This window comes from Lycium barbarum, chromosome 7 (assembly GCF_019175385.1).
Source record: "Lycium barbarum isolate Lr01 chromosome 7, ASM1917538v2, whole genome shotgun sequence".
Lineage (NCBI taxonomy): Eukaryota > Viridiplantae > Streptophyta > Magnoliopsida > Solanales > Solanaceae > Lycium > Lycium barbarum.
The window spans coordinates 3,999,369-4,016,871 of record NC_083343.1 but is presented as its reverse complement, the minus strand read 5'-3'; the positions used below and the strand labels follow the sequence as shown (position 1 = coordinate 4,016,871).

Below are 17,503 nucleotides of genomic sequence, written 5' to 3'. Positions count from 1 at the left end.
AATAAATAAATAAATAAAAAGAAACCTTGGTTAGAACTAAATCCAAGATGCCAAAATCTGGAACACATAAAGGAAAAGAAAAATTCAAAAAAAGAAAAGGAAAAGTACTCCTGAATCTAAAACAAAATAAATGCATAATGCCAAAGTTTGTTTTAGTGTTCCACCTTGGGGTGAAGTGGGGTGGTTTTTTCAATCTTTCTCATCTCTTGAGCTAGTTTTTGGATGATTTACATAAAAAAAAAATTACGCTATTTTTTAAATGTTGTCCTCAGTTTTGACTTTTGCTCAAAAATGATCTTCGAAGTTTAACGATTAAAATTGGACTAAAATTGAGAGTAGAGATGGTAAGACAACGCCAACAAGTCATGACAAATCGTCAGGACTTCATGTTAAATTTAACCAAGTTGGCATGTTGAATTACTCACAAGCTATACTAGATGATCACGATTTCAAAGCTACAAAGAAATACTATGACATGCGTCATGCCAAACAAGTAGATTTGATGCTATATTCAACCTAATTCAACAGCCCAACTTAAGCTTCTGCGTTAGAGTTAGACCCCATTTCATTTCTTATCAGTTTGAGTACCCAATTAAATAAATAGCGGAAAATGGCCAAATATACCCCTCGTTATACTTTGGGTTCAAACATACCCCAGCCGTTATACTATTGGTTTAAATATACCCCTACTTCGTTAAATTTGAACCAATAGTTGAGGTTAGGGGTGGTGAAGTGACATCCACCTCATCAAATGTTAGTATCATGTAGGACTGGATGTCCACTTTGAACAACTTTAATAGAGGAAGGATGTATTTGAACAAATATTTGACCCTTTTTTGATATCACATTAGTATATTTGGCCCTTTTTCGAATAAACAAACTTGATACTTTTGTCAGTCTCACAAATACCTCATGACCTTGAAAATGGGTGGTCTTGAACTTTTGATCCCTGCTCATCCAATGCACAAACCTTCAATGTCAAAAATTAAAACTGACTTTTCCCACGAGACAAACGGGGTCAAAAGTTCAAGAATAGCGATGCTCTCATGAGGCAAGTTCTATAGAATTAAGTCAAGTGTATCCAAAAGCTAAGATAACTTTAACTTCTCCAGAATTTAGACATCTAGCAGTATTAAAACTGAACCAAGGTGTAGCTTCTTGGTAATGAGAGAGAGCTAATACTGTATTAGAAACAACCCCCCCCCCCCCCCACCCCCCCCCCCAACCCAAAAAAAAAAAAAAAAAAAAAAAAAACGATGGTTCCTAGCCAAACACAACAAGTAGATTGACACATCTATGTACTTTGACATCCCACATTAGTGTCTAGCAAAATAGCAAGTCGTCAAGCTATTACTGTTTTAACAATTTTCAGATGATCAAACAATTAAAATCGGCTTAGGGACCCAGTTATTGGCACGTAAATCCACCACATCACAAACCAAAAGCCTCAGCCGTGGAGACAATTGAGGGTTTGTTGACAGTTTCTGCAACAGGTTAAAGCACCCATCTAAGATGATCCTTGATTCTTGGTTCTCATGAAGCAGCTTGCCAATATTGTTGAATAACTGACAAATGGCTTCAACATTCTCTTCTGCTGGACAACCTTTGGGATGGTAAGGTAATAAGTCCTGTTAACAAAACAAGCAAAGAAAATCGTTGGACACGTTCAAGGTATTGGAGAGTTGAAAATTGCACAAAAAGACCCGATGAACAAAAGCAAGCAATCAACAACCTGAATAATTCTATGAAGAATCCCTCTGGTGATTATCTTTTGCTTAAAAAGCTCTCCAAGAAACCGTACAATGCCAAGAGTGATCAATTTGATCAACTCTTCTTTGGCCTTGCGCTCTGACTCCTGCTCAGGGGCTGTCATTTTCCTCACCTCTTCTCGAAGTTCAAATGTCTCCTGACATTTATTCAATAGAACACGTCTGAACGTAATCTCTTTGCCACCAGGTTTATCAGAAGGAATAGGCGGCAGCTTTTTAGTGAGATCAGAGCACAGTTGGGCGTACATCGGGCAAAATGTTGCATCCAGTAAAGCCTGGTCAAATATTAAGGAGACAACACCCTGGAGTGAAGAAGAAAACACGTTAAATCTCCAAGGCGAACAAGGGAAAATTTGAACTGAAAAAAAAAAAAAAAAAACACCAAATAGAGATGTATCCCTGATATGGGAGGACAGACCACTAGAGTGTCTGCACTAGTTATCCCTGAATCTATCAGTTGACCTTTGAGGAGATCAAATTTCTTCAGAGTTGGCTGGTTGAGTATACTGCAAATCAATATTAGTTAGTATCTTCAAATAATATGATAATAGAATTACCATTTCTCTAATAATAGAACATTCGAAACCAAGAACCACATGCATCCTTACTTAATCACACACATGCACACACACACAAAGAGAGACAGGACTTCATGCATACTAACATCCAGACTAAGCAACATGATAGCTCCATCTTCCAAGATGAAGCCATAAGAAGCCCTAAGAAGACCGTCGCCACAATGTCAAGCCAAGGTTATTGGGCTTCAATGAGAAATCAAAAAGATGCTTATGTGAAATAATAAAGTAGATTTTTTAGAGCTACAAAAATGCCAAGATATTTAGTAAGTTTCTAGGATAGCCTAGTGTGGTATCTTAAAGAAATATCTAGATGTTCTAGAGTATTGTTTGAAGATAAAAATTTACTAGAATTTCCTTGTAGATGTATCTTCAAAAATTTCTAGAACCATCCCAGACAAGTATAAACAGGAGTGACCTTAGCCATTTGTAACCAATCCAATACAAATTCAATTCAAGAAAGTCTTCTTCCACAACCAAGTTCTCCTATTCTAAATCTTCCTTTTCCTTTCCATAGCTTCCTCTTCTTTAGTTAAATCTTCCCATCGTAATTAATGATCTTGGGCTAGTAGAAGATCTCCCAATTTAATTTTTCTTCTGCTATTCTCTACAACTTATCATGGAAGAAGAGCTCAAGAATGAGTCCAAAAACTGTAGCGAAGATGGGCTATCTGCTACACATATTGCATGGTCCAAGTCCAAGCCTAACAGTAGGAAGATTGGGGCTCGATGGGGGCTGAGAATCATGCCCAAAAGGGCGCTGCAATTCGCGCCCAAAAAGGGGATGTTTTAGTTTTTAGTGCAAATTTGGCACTTCTTGCCTTACTTTTTGTTAGGTAGTTTTGGGAAGAAGTGTGATATTAAATTTACATGCTTTCCTAATTTAAAATTTGTTCAGCCGAGGGTCCATCAGAAACAACCTCTCTGCCCCATAAGGTAGGGGTAAGGTCCCACCCTTCCCAGACCTCACCATGTGGGATCATATTGGGTATGTTGTTGTTGTTGCTAATTTAAAAGTCTCCTAGTTTAAAGCTACCTAGTTAGAGTTTACTACTTATTTATTGCCATAAAAATAGGATTCGAATCTCATGTTTGGAAGAGGGTAGGACGTTTTTTTATATAGGGGTGGACTTTGTTCTTTTTAAAACATTAAATTATTATCAATATTAACTATTGAAAATTCTTTACTTAACTCCTTTGTGTATTGGCTACTTAGGATTTATCTTACAACCTTACAAGAGCGATTTCTTCTCAGAGGTAAGAGTAATTCTTTGCTTGATATCTATAGTTTTTATTCCATTAATTGAAGAAGGTAATTAGTCTTATACTAATTATTGTCTTTAGTTATTCAATTAGGGGGTCTATATCACTTTCATTTAAGTTCTTGAATTGAGTCTGCTAGTAAACAAGATTAACCCTAATTCCCTAATTAAGTCTATTACAATCAATTAGGGTTCTTAGTAATTACTTTTGAGATTTGGGAATTTATTTCTCAATTTTTTTTTTGAATTTTCCGAATTTCCCCTATCTTATTTTCTGGTCTTTAACCTTTGTATTTTTCGTTTCTGCGTTATTTTCTTGTTTTACTCAAGCCGAGAGTCTATCGAAAACAACCTCTTTATCTCTACAAGATAGGATTAAGGTATGTGTACATTCTACCCTCTTCAAACCCCACCCATGAAATTACACTGGGTATGTTGTTGTCTTTCAAGTAACACCATTCATCACATCCTCTCTCTGCAATAATAGTACACGAATAAAGCAGCCTCATACCCAAGTGACGACACATGAATGAAGTTTTATATTGTGGTCTAAATGACTGAGACATCCAAGCATCTAACAGAAAGGCTATTAAGCAGCAAATGGGGATGACCGAAAGATGGACAGCAAGACAGAGAGGATTGAACCACAATTTTAAGCGTATGTTTTTTGAATTAAAAGCATAACTAATACAGAGAAAGAAAATCACCCTTGCACAGTCTTCAAGATACAATCTTTGTCAGAAAGATTGCTTCTTCGAGCTACTGCGCATGGAAGCTTAGCTTTGATTAGTTTACGAGCAGGTCCTCCCTGATTCACAAAGGTTTCTGATATCAGGAACTTACATATAGTTTCATATCAGACACAAAAGAAAAAAATTGAGAGATGTGAAGAAAATGACATACTCAGTCTGTCTCAAAAAAATTGTCTTACTTTAATTATTAGTTTGTCCAAAAAGATTGATACATTTCTATATATAAAAATAATTTAATTTTATGAGATGATTTATAGCTACACAAATATTTAAGTCTTGTTTTGAACCACACATTTCAAAAGTTTTTCTTTATTTGTTAAATTTCATGCCAAGTCAAACTAAGATAATTTTTTTGGGACGTCACATGTCATTGCAAAAACCTTCCAAATTTTATCAATATTTGAATGATTAAACAAGCAGCCAACATTACTGCATCCCTTAACACCTAATTCTATATTCATACTAACTGCAAAGACATTGTATAACTCAATTACTGAAGTTCCTGATCCACTACATTTTTGGGCAAGCTAGTGGGCAAAAAGCCGGATAAATAATGGATACGTTCTGGAAACAATAGAGAAAACATTTAATTAGGAAGTACCTCTTGGTTGCGAGATATCGGAGTTCTTGCAAACTGTGGCTCGGAATAACTAGTCTGAGACTGGACCTGAACCTACAGAAACATAAATGAGACATCTTCTGGTAACAAAAAGGTGCATACTGGAAGAAAGTAACAGAAACAAATGAAGCAGAAAAGCAATAATTCCTATCTTTTTCCTTGAGTGGGTACAATGTGTTGTGGATGAGGGTGTTCTTGTCATTACAAAAATCAGAAAGGGAAAGTATACTTCCTTCGTTTTGATTTGTTTGTCTTACTTTCCTAGAATGTCACTTTCAATATTTAGTAACTCTTTACCCCGACATATTTAAGACCACAAGATGCTTTAAACACATCTTCAATTTAATAACATAAGATTCAAAAGATTTCTTTATATTTTTGGCCTCCGTGCCCAAGACAAATAAATTGAAACAGAGGGAGTAACTTTTTATCAGATACTCACATTGGTATCTATATGATCTCTATTGGAATCTTCACCAAACAATTCAGCTTCAACTTCTTGTTTGAGTTTTATAATATTGTCCCTCAGTTGCAGCAGCTGATCTCGAGTATACCTAGCACGTTTCCGGCCCTCAATACGAGTGTCTCCAGTAGTCTACAATGATAAACGGATAGTCAAGAAACGTATTATTGTAGAGGAAGGTTTTAAATTGAATCATTACAAGTAAAAAAAAAAAGCATTATGAACAAAAGACATGTCCTTTTAACAGATACTGACATTCGTATCTGCACGACCTCGATTGGCATCTTCACTAAACAGTTGAGCTTCAAATTCTTGTTTGATTTTAAGAATATGGTCTGAAATGTTAACCACCTAAAAAAACATAAGGAGAAACAAATTAAAATGATTGATGAAAGGCCACATCAAGTGAGTAATAACAAACGTAACAAGCATCAAGAACACGTACATATTTAACAACGCGTCCAAGTAATGATATTTGATCATCAAAAAGATAGTTAAAGATGAAATGCAAAAGCCTGGATACGAAAGAGTATGGTGGAATCAAAATTAAGAATTTGACAGCTAATCTAAATAGATTGCAGAACAATTTGTTCATTAGCAACATAGTAGAATCCTGATCTCAGCAAAAGACTTAAATAAAACTCAATCACAAGAAATAGAAGTACCCTTTTGAGCATTTCTGAGATAAGTGGGAATACCGAGTGAAAAGTTAAAATAACAAAATGTTATTATAAAATTAAATGACACTATTGCCCCTCTCTTCTATTAAAGGCGAACAAACATATTTTTTTTCTTTCGTTAAAACCTTTTTATCAATCATTCCTTTTCATTTCAGATTGCCTTAATCCGTTTAAAGACAAATGAAGAGTCATCTATATATACTAGAGGTCGGAGCCTGTGCCAGCACGGGCCCAACTACAACAGAATTTCATTTATGATAATTTAGTAGTCTTGTTTGATTTTTGCTTTACTTAACAATTTATATTTTGTTCAGCTAAAATAAGAATAATCTTAATGATACACAATTTCAGCCAATTAAGATGAGAAACGAAAATTTGAAATGTCATTTTCATCGGGAGAAAAAAATCGAATACTTCATATAAGGTGATTTCTTTTTTACAATTTATGTTTTAAGGTTTCATTTTTGCTATACATACAAAGAGTATTAAATTTACCACTTTTGAGAACCACTAATTTCAATTATGTAGTGCTAATTATAAAGATTAAAATCACACAATTTGAGCAATGGAGTATTTTGTGTATGATCTTCATGAATGCAACAACTTCGTCTCCAATTATATGAGGAGCTTTTAGAATTGAAATTACAAAGTTAAACATACAATTTTTTATTTTATTTTTGGTTGGTACAAGCTCACATGTGCCCTAAAATTCAAGCAAAATAAATCAATTATCACATAAAATATTTCAGTGTACGATACACAAAAATTAATCCCAAAGATGTTTTATAGCTGAGGTGAACTTAAAAAGCATAACTGGCTTGAATATTTTAACTATTCACTGTAATACACAGTTGAATTGGATGGTCAGGTACAAAAAGTCTTTCGCCACAAAAAAGAACATGTAATTAAAACAAATAGTTAGACACACAATAGTAAAAAGAAATGGAATTTGTCAAGGCAAAATAAAGAGATGGGTCCACAAGTGTTAAAGTAATATGGTACAATGTCTTTAAAGCGCCCGAAAAAAATACTTTCTCCGTTTCAATTTATATGAATTTATTTGACTGGGCATGACATTTAAAAAAGAGGGAAGACTTTTAAAATTTGTGGTTTAAAATAAGCCTTGAAAATTTATGTGGTTGTAAATAATTCATAAAGTGAATTTATTTCCGAATTAGAAAAAAAATTATTTATTTTAGCACAAACTAAAAAAAATAGATTCAAACAAATTGAAACAGAAGGACTATAATATCGAACTTACCCTTTAGGGGCCAAGCACACATGTCGACGGACTCCTGCGTGCTTCTAGCCTCTTCTATATGTTAGTAAAGTAATACCATTAACTTATCTTTAACAATAGGGAAATCAATCAGCAAAATAATAAATTTATTCTATAAATAATTAATTATTTTAATCCATTAAGATGTTGCCATTAATGTATACAAAATCGTAACTTTCACGATTAATAAAAATAGTTATGTCTCTTCGATTACCCATCCTAAATATACTCTTTAACAAGTAGAAATTTAAAAATTAATTTGGTTTATCTCTCCTTGAAAGCAAATAAAAAGACTTATGTTATAACTTTATTAATTAGGTTGAATAAGTAAAAATTATAATATTTATATTTATATTATTCTAAAAGTGAATTTCAAATATTAATATATTGATAGGTTAAAATAGCCCATTAAAATCGAGAGACTATAAGACACTTAAGTAAATAAATAAATTAATCCTTCTTAAATTACTACATTAATTAAATTTATGTTAGCCAACCACTTGGTTGCTATAAGAAAACCGTAGAATTCACAAAGGTTCCAATGAGTAATTAATGTAAATTAGTCCAAATGATAAATGCATGACTGAATTCAAGGAATGACAAAGCAAGAAACAACTAGAAAAAGGCACCAACAAGGGTTGTGGTGTAATGACTGGTACTACTGCAATTCAACCCAGAGGGTATAGTTACTATAACTCCCTTCTTTTTACCGTCTGAAACATCAGCTTTACCTCCATTCTTAATCAAAAGGTCTCGAGTTCGAGCCCCCTTGGGTACGGAATCACCCTTGTTAGGGAGTGCTTTGCCCCTTAATGTGGGACTATCCGACACGAATCTGGATTAATCGGGCCCCAATGAGGGGTGGCTCGACCATAAGGCCAATAAAGCAATCGCTTGTTGGGGCCCCATTTTTCCTTAAAGATGTATTTTATATACTCGTTTTGTTATAATTTATGTGAACCTATTTGACTGGTCACGGAGTTTAAGAAAGGAGAGAAGACTTTTAAACTTGTGGTGTTAAATGAGTCACATATATTTTGTATGCTATAAATCATTACATAAAGGTAAATTGTTTCTAAATATAAAAAAACGGTCATTCTTTTTTACGCGGACTAATAAAGAAATAGGTTCACATATATTGAAATAGAGGGAGTATATAACTGTTGCCTCAGCCGAAAGAGGTTTTCAAAATTAAAAATTGATAAAATCTTATTTAAGATCAACAATGTCTCAAAATAGATTGAATGAATTAGCTATATTATCAATTTAAAAAGAAGTGTTAGAACAAATCAATTATGAAACAGTAATTAATGACTTCGCATCTAAAAAAGCTAGAAAAATTGTCTTTAAATAAAAATATATATGACCATCTTTCCTAAGAATAGGGTCTCTCTCAGAAATTTAGCTTTAGGCCCCAATGTTGTTGAGATGACCTTGGCTCTTTTACTGTTTGCATGTGTATGTAGTGTCATAGGACTCTCTACATGTCTTTCCCTTTATCCTCATTTGAAGTGTCCGTATTTCATCTATTGTTTCTATTTTTTTTTCAAAGTCTGATGTTTCATTCACTTATTAAATCTATGATCAATCTTTAAGTCGTGTTTATAAGATACTCTAATATTTATTTCTGTCTTTATTACTATTGTTGCTATTCCCGCTGACATGCACCCTTACGATCATCGATTTAATAAGTGAATGAAACAACAGACTTTGAATAAAAATAGAAACAACAAACGACAGACAGACACTCAAATGAGAACACAGGGAAAGAGATTTGGAGAGTCCTATTATAAAATATAGATATGCAAATAGTAAATGAGACAGAAAAAGCATGTCCTAAATCTCTCTCTCTTTCCCCCTTTTTTTTTTTTTTTCCTTTTTCCATTCTTTAAGGTTGTTTTCGGATTAATTTTTTATTCGAGTTGGATCTTGATTCCAAAAGCTTTTGTTGTGGGTGTTAAAGGAATTCGGCATACAACTTATGGAATTTAACTAAAGGAAAATTGAAAAGGCATGTCCTAAATCTATCTTTCTCTTTCTGCCCCCCCCCCCCCCCCCCCCCCCCCGGTCCTCTTCTTTTTTAAGGTTGTTTTTCGGATTAATTTTTATTCGAGTTGGATTTTGATTCCAAAAGTTGTTGTTGTGGGTGTTAAAGAAATTCGATGTACAACTTGTGGAATTTAACTGTCAGGAAAATTATTTATTTTTGCCCATACAGATCTGAATTTATGCTTGTTTGAATTTGTATATCTTGGTTTTCTGCATTTCAATTATTAGTGCAGTATGATTAAATTGCGGATTTTCTTGTTCTTAAAGTTTAACAAGAACATCTGCATTTGATCATACCGCACTAATAATTGAAATGCAGAAAACCAAGATATACAAATTCAGACAAGCATATAAATTCAAATCTGTATGGGCAAAAACCAAATATTTTTCCTGCAGTTAAATTCCACAAGTTGTGTACCAAATTCCTTTAACACCCACAGTAGCAACTTTTGGAATCAAGATCCAACTCGAATAAAAAATTAATCCGAAAAACAACCTTAAAAAAGAGGGGAAAAAACATAAAAAGAAAGAGAAAGATAGATTTAGGACATGCCTTTTCAGTTTTCCTGCAGTTAAATTCTACAAGTTGTACGCTGAATTCCTTTAACATCCACAACAACTACTTTTGGAATAAGATCCAACTCATCTAAAAATTAAATCCGAAAAACAACATTAAAAGGAAAAAGGAAAAAAAAAGACAGAAAGAGAAAGAGAAAGATAGATTTGGAGCAGACATTGGAGGAGCCCTTCTAAGAGCCATTTGTTGAGCTATTGGATGATACAATTGTGAAAGCATTAGAGGAAACATTTGTGAAGAAAATGAAGGAAAAGGAGGAGTAGGAGGAGGAACCCTCAAAGGGTTCATAAGATGAGCTGTTTGAGGAGGAGTCCTCAAAGGAGCCTGTAACGATTAATCTTTCGTTCCTGAAAATAATAATCAAGACAAGAAAAATAGCGACAAAGAATAATATTTGATTTCAAGAATTTTTGCGGGGGTCTTTATGAAATCTTAAACAAAAAGATGTAATTCTCTGATTCTTCTTCTCACAATACGACTGTCAATCAAGGGCTTTGCTTGTTCTTGAATGGATGGATTACTTGTTGTTGAGATTTCACTAAGAATGCGGAGCCGAGCTTTAATCACAAACGTAGAGGTATAGAAATTTGTGGCTTACCACTAGGAGCAAAGACTTCTTAGTATGCGGAAGACTTGGGATGAGAGCTTTTCTATGTATTTTTCTTGATCCTCTCTTGGCTTTATGAAGACCCCTATTTATAGTTATAGGAGAGAGCTAGGGTATGTATATGATTGGTTGAACCATGTCATTTGAACACTTGGCGACATTTGATTGGTTTTTCTATTAACTTGGCATGCTGCTTCACCTATGCACGTGGCACAATTTTATTGGTCCTTGACTTAACTTGGCGCGCCATGTCATTTTGACACGTGGCGTGGACCGTGGACTAATGGAGCGGGGTCATTATTTGAAGACCAACTCAATGTACTAGCCCAAATAACTTTGGACTTTATCCAAATTTAATATGAATTAGTTCCACAAAATTCGTATGCCTACAAATGCCCCCTATAGAATCAAAAATACTTCGTGCAGTTAGCACCATGGGTGTTGATACGTATAGAACCAAGAAGCTCCGTGCAATTAGCACCACATGTGCCGATCCATATAGAACCAAGAAGCTTCGTTCCATTGGCGCCACGACGACCATATTCTATAATTTGCATCACAACGTCTGTACTCCCTCATTAGCGACACAACAACTGTATTCCATCACTGGTGACACATCGACCGTGCCTTATTTTTATTGAACTCATTCGACTGAACTTAGAATATAACTCTAAGCGCCTACATACCTCGGTGAAGAGGATCAAGTCATAACGTAGTTCAGAAAGAGTGAGTTTTTTTTTATGTCCTAACTTTTTCCCAGGTCGCCTCATTTGATTTTTTCAACCTAGTGGACATTTTTTAGTTGTTGCGCATACACAGTTTAAACTCAGGTAGGCCAGGAGTATTCAACTTGAAGATGGAGCTTTTGTAACTTCAAGACTCAACTAGATGTTGTAAAGCATTGTAATTTGAGAATTTAGCTCAAATTTGAATAGCTTTCCAACTTGAAGATTCGGCTCAAATTTAAAGAGCTTTGCAACTAGAAGATTTGGATCATATTTGAAGAGTTTTGCAACTTAAAGACTCAATTGGTATTTGAAGGGCTCAGTGACTTGAACAGTTAGCTCGAATTTAAGGGGCTTCGTGACTTAAAGATTCACTCGAATTTGAAGAGCTTTGAAACTTGAAGACTTTGCTTGAATTTGAGGAGCATCATACTTGTAGATTTAGCTCGAATTTAAGGAGCTTCTTGATATGAAGATTTAGCTTAATTTTTAAAAAAAATCTTCACCACTTGCAGATTTTTCTCGAATATGATGAGCTTTGTGACATGCAGTTTAGGTTTATGTGACAATGAGAATTTCAACTTGCAGAGTTTTCTTGAAATTGATGAGCTTTGTGACATGCAGTTTAGGCTCGCGTGTCATGGAGCATTTCAACTTGAAGATTTAGCTCGAATTTGAGGAGCTTAGTTACTTGAAGATTTACTCGGATTTGAATGCTTTGAAACTTGAAGACTTTACTCGAATTTGAGAAGCGTCACAACTTGTAGATTGAACTTGAATTTAAGGAGCCTCTTCATATGAAGATTTAGCTCGAATTTGATGAGCTTGAGGATTTAGCCCGATTTGAAGAGGTTGTGACATACAGTTTAGACTAGTGTATCAATGAGCATTTTAACTTGCAGTTTAAGCTCATGCGTCAAGGAGCTCTTCAACTTGCAGTTTAGGGTCATGCTTCGAGGAGTGTTTCAATTTGTAGTTTAGGCTCTTGCGTCGAGGAGCGTTGCAACATACATGGACTCTTCTATTTCATCTTCGGATTTAAACTTGCCCCCACTATGGAAGTATTCTATATCTTCATTTTCGTGCTCACAGACAGAAAACCATTGATCTCCACTTGTGTCAATGCTTAATTCCATATCATGTGCATGGGTTGCCAACTCTTCAAATGTCTTGGGCTTTATTCCTTGCAATATGTAACAAACACCCCAATGCATACCTTGGATGCAAATTTCGATCCCAGAAGTTTCACTAAGACGATCTTTGCAATTAAGGCTCAAGCTCCTCCACCGATTGATGAAGTCAACAACTTTCTCACCATCTCTTTGGCGGGCATTTGTAAGCTCTATCATCCTTACAACACGCCTAGTGCTGTAGAAGCGGTTGAGGAATTCTTGCTCTAGTTACTCCCACCTATCAATGGAATTAAGTTCGAGGTCTATGTACCAATGCATTCCTTTTGAGGGATCGAGGGAATTGTTTGACGAGGTAATCACCATATGTTCCAGTATTGTCACAAGTTTCAACAAAGTGTGCTATGTGTTGTTTTGGATTTCCCTTTCCGCCGAATTGCTACAACTTAGGAGGTTGATAGCCAACATACATCTTCAAGTTATCAATCCTTTGTGTATAAGGCTTTGCATATGTAAGAGAATATTTGGATGCAGACTCAAATTTATGCTTGACAGCCTCCAAGATGAAGTCCTTCAATTGGCCAACGAGAATCAGACCTTCGGCGGAGACTTGGACCTTCTTGATTGTTGTTTCTTGTTTTGTGGAGGACTCTCCTTCCTCTTGTGTTTCATGAAGCTTCACAGGTGCTTGGGTAGATTCTCCTTCGGCCATGATCTCTAATTTATTTGTTAACTTGGTGATTTTAACGTACTTTTATAAGCCTTCAACTGCTTTTGTCAAATTTTAAAGTTGTTCTTCTATGGTTGAAACATTAGACATCATCATATGCACCACTATCGTAGGTGATGGAGATGAACATCGATTTTCGCAAACATAGCAAGCGAGCATGTTATGCCGAACAGATCCAGTATTTAAGACATCATCATCAGCTTGCGTGAAGGATTTCTTGGACTTAGATAAACTAAGTTGGGAAAGAACCCTCTCGACCATTTTGGCGACATCCTCCCCTTCTTCTATGGTATTTGCTAGAGATCTCACACCTTTTGAAGACGAACCAAAGACGACAACAGATTCAGACTGTGCTTGCGGAGCTTGTTGTCCTAGAAATTTGGCTTAGTTCCTTGCAACAGGTCCGACGCTCCCCTCAATAACATCTAGGATGTTTTTCGATGTTTTCCACAACAACGGAGAATTTGGATCCAATAGTTTTTGTGGATGCAGATTTCGAGTTGACCTTTTCTTGGAAGCCACCTTAGCGTTTTTGAACACCGATTGTTGGAGAGAAGAGATGAGAGGTAAAGATTATCCCATTGGGCGTGCCAAATTTGTAATGACTAATCTTTCGTTCTTGAAAATAATAATCAAGACAAGAAAAATAGCGACAAAGAATAATATTTGATTTTAAGAATTTGTGCGGGGGTTATAATCTTTATGAAATCTTAAATAAAAAGATGTAATCCTCTAATTCTTCTCTTCATGATACGGCTGTCAATCAAGGGCTTTGCTTGTTCTTGAAAGGACGGATTACTTGTTATTGAGATTTCACTATGAATGTGGAGCCGAGCTTTAATCACAAACGTAGAGGTATGGAAACTTCCGGCTCACCACTAGGAGCGAAGACTTCTTAGTATGCGGAGGACTTGAAATGAGAGCTTCTCTATGTATTTTTCTTAATCCTCTCTTAGCTTTATGAAGACCCCTATTTATAGTTATAGCGGAGAGCTAGGGTATGTATATGATTAGTTGAACCATGTCATTTAAACACTTGGCGACATTTGATTGGTTCTTCTATTGACTTGGCATGATGCGTCACCTATGCACGTGGCACGATTTTATTGGTCCTTGACTTGACTTGGCGCGCCATGTCATTTTGACACGTGGCGTGGACCTTGGGCTAATGGAGCGGGCTCATTATTTGAAGACCAACTCAAGGTACTAGCCCAAATAACTTAAGATTTTATCCAAATTTAATATGAATTAATTCCATTAAATTCGTATGCCTACAGAGCCACCAAATGAAACATTGGTTAGGGCGCTTGAGTTAGGAGAAAATGCCAATGAAGGAATCTTTGATGGAACCACTGATATTCGGGCCATCAAAGGACCGCACAGAGGAGCACTAGGCTCCTCGTAGCTGGTCCTATCGGGAACCATAAGTCCAGCAATTGGTTGCGGGACATTCGATATGGAACCCTCTCTGCCAACCATCCCTTTTATCGCTTCATGCACCCGTTTGAGGTTTTGGTTTATCAGGTAACTCAGATTTTGAGATCATAAGGATGCCTGTCAGCAGGAATATCTTTTTCGTTCAACACGTCATGCATCTTATTTGTGAACTCCTTTATCCTCTTCTTCGTCCTTACCTTCAACAGTTCTTCCTTCAACTTTTCAATTCTTTGCTTAGTGAACTTTTCTTGGTGTCGCCATGTTTCTTGATTGCTCCAACTTCAGCAACTCCCTAAACTTTGTAGATGTATTTATAACAACACTATGATTTGGATACATCTCAGGTTCATTTGTGGTAAGGACTATAGACAACAGTAGCAGCCTCAACATCACAAAGGGTGTTGAGTTCTTGAACCTTTTCCAAGAACCTTTTATGTCTTTTCTTGTATGAGGCTTTTCTCTGCCATACTGGACACTGAATAAAAAAAAAACTATAAAAAGGCAAGAAAGGGTTTATTTCTCTCGGATCTCTTCCTCTCCATCTTCATGCACTCAACATTTTGCATGCATTTTTTCAGATTTTCGTTAGTTTATCCTTTTTGTCTTCTTCTCTGTCTTTGCAGAAAAAAAATGAGAGATGGGAAGCACATGTAGTTGTTGGACGTTGAAATGAAAATAGCCGTGAGAATCAATTCTCGCTACATTCTTCCTGCAAGAATGTAAGAAGTTCAATACGGTTTTATTTTTATAGCACACACTATTTATGTATCCCGATAAATTTTAAATTTGTTTTATTATCCTAGCATAGAGTGCTATAATTTTAACAGTCAAATATTTGTCTTGTACTTTTGGCATGTTATATCTACTTTATGTAAAGAAAGTTGATATATCTTTAGTTTTCTTTCTAATGAGAAGATTTATGTTATTCCTTTAAGTTTAATTTTGTTAATTGGTAATTACCAATACATTCTATAGCAATTAAGGTAAATTATTTAGTAAAAAGGAAGAATAAGTGGGGTTCTATCTACACCATTAAGACGTAAGAAGATAAATAATCTTCCTAACAATAATTAACTGGAGAGAAAAAAAAAGAACGATAAGTCAAACAATTGGTATTCGGACTTGAACATACAACAACAACAACAACAACAACAACAACCCAGTGAAATCCCACATCGTGGGGTCTGGGGAGGGTAGAGTGTACGCAGACCTTACTCTTACCAAGGTAGGACGGCTGTTTCCGAAAGACCCTCAGCTCAATAAAAGCATAAAAAGAAGTCAGATAAGGCTAAGAGAATCAAAGCGATATGAAATGAAATGATGCAAGCGACACAGATAACATAGGATAATCAAAGCACAGGAAATAACAGATAATAGCAGAAATCTGAGCAGAAGAAATTATATTGCGATAATACGACTACTAATAAGAACGGAAAACGAGACTATCTACTATCTACTAGCCTTCTACCCTAATTTGGGTCCTCTAAACCCTCCTATCTAAGGTCATGTCCTCGGTAAGCTGTAGTTGCGCTATGTCGTGTCTAATTACCTCTCCCTAATACTTCTTCGGGATACCCCTACCTTGTCTGAAACCATTCATGGCCAACCTCTCACACCTCCGCACTGGGGCATCTGTGTCTCTCCTCTTCACATGCCCAAACCATCTCAATCTCGCTTCTCACATCTTGTCTTCCACCGAGGCCACCCCCACCTTATCCCGAATATGCTCATTCCTAATTCTGTCACTCCTGGTGTGGCCACACATCCATCTTAATATTCTCATTTCGGTAACTTTCATCTTTTGAACGTGAGAGATCTTAACTGGCCAACACTCCGCCCCATACAACATAGTCGGTCTAACCACCACTTTGTAGAACTTGCCCTTAAGTTTTGGTGGCACCTTCTTGTCACATAGCACTCCGGAAGCAAGCCTCCATTTCATCCACCCTGCCCCAATACGATGTATGACATCATCGGCAATCTCCCCGTTGCTTTGCAGAATAGACCCAAGGTACTTGAAACTACTTTTCTTCTGGATGGCCTGGGTACCAAGTCTCACTTCCAAGCCAGCCTCCTGAGGTGCTTCACTGAACTTACACTCCAAGTACTCTGTCTTGGTCCTACTCAGCTTAAACCCTTTAGACTCCAGAGTATGTCTCCAACTCTCTAGCTTAGCGTTAACTCCGCTACGAGTCTCGTCAATCAGGACTATATCGTCCGTGAATAGCATACACCATCGCACCTCACCTTGAATTTGTCGTGTCAATTCATCCATCACCAAGGCAAATAAAAACGGACTAAGAGCTGATCCTTGATGCAACCCCATCACAACTGGAAAATGCTCTGAGTCTCCTCCTACTGTCCTTACCCTGGTTTTGGCTCCCTCATACATGTCCTTGATCACCTTAATGCACGCCACAGGTACACTTTTAGCCTCCAAGCATTTCCATAGGATCTGTCTTGGAACTTTGTTATAAGCCTTTTCTAGGTCGATGAATACCATGTGTAAGTCCCTCTTCATCTCCCTATACTGCTCCACCAACCTTCTTACAAGATGGATGGCTTCTGTAGTCGAGCGTCCCGGCATGAATCCGAACTGGTTCTCTGAAATAGACACACCTCTCCTCACCCTCATCTCCACCACCCTTTCCCACACTTTCATAGTATGGCTTAGCAGCTTGATACCTCTGTAGTTGTTGCAACTCTGGATATCTCCCTTATTCTTGTATAGAGGGATCATTACACTCGCCCTCCATTCGTCGGGCATCAATGCCGTCTTAAAGATGACATTAAACAACGTAGTCAGCCACTCCAAACCTGCCGAGCCCGCGCTCTTCCAAAATTCCCCA

At 36.4% G+C, this 17,503-nt stretch overlaps 1 protein-coding gene across 3 annotated transcripts; it reads right to left on the bottom strand.

Moving 5' to 3' along the window:
• Window positions 1-1,071: 1,071 nt before the first annotated feature.
• Window positions 1,072-6,253, bottom strand: LOC132602945 (eukaryotic translation initiation factor-like). 3 transcript variants are annotated; one of them, XM_060315774.1, is made up of 8 exons: window positions 6,106-6,253; window positions 5,696-5,791; window positions 5,420-5,572; window positions 4,960-5,031; window positions 4,314-4,414; window positions 2,188-2,275; window positions 1,733-2,071; window positions 1,072-1,628 (listed from the first exon to the last, which is right to left on the bottom strand). In XM_060315774.1, the coding sequence occupies exons 1-8, from the start codon at window positions 6,115-6,117 to the stop codon at window positions 1,377-1,379; spliced, it is 1,113 nt and encodes a 370-aa protein (XP_060171757.1). In that variant the 5' UTR covers window positions 6,118-6,253; the 3' UTR covers window positions 1,072-1,376. The 3 variants fall into 3 exon arrangements, with proteins under 3 accessions (XP_060171757.1, XP_060171755.1, XP_060171756.1); XM_060315772.1 differs by lacking the exon at window positions 6,106-6,253 and adding an exon at window positions 5,886-6,097; XM_060315773.1 differs by lacking the exon at window positions 6,106-6,253 and adding an exon at window positions 5,886-6,097 and having other exon boundaries at window positions 4,960-5,025.
• Between the last annotated feature and the right edge of the window lie 11,250 nt (window positions 6,254-17,503).

Coding starts and splice junctions, on each gene's coding strand:
- LOC132602945 (XM_060315772.1), bottom strand. CDS start 6,044: ATGTTGCTAATGAACAAATTGTTCTGCAATCTATTTAGATTAGCTGTC. Junction 2,276..4,313: donor ATCTTGAAGACTGTGCAAGG/GTGATTTTCTTT, acceptor ATTGATTTGCAG/TATACTCAACCAGCCAACTC. Junction 1,629..1,732: donor TTCTTCATAGAATTATTCAG/GTTGTTGATTGC, acceptor TTTTGTTAACAG/GACTTATTACCTTACCATCC.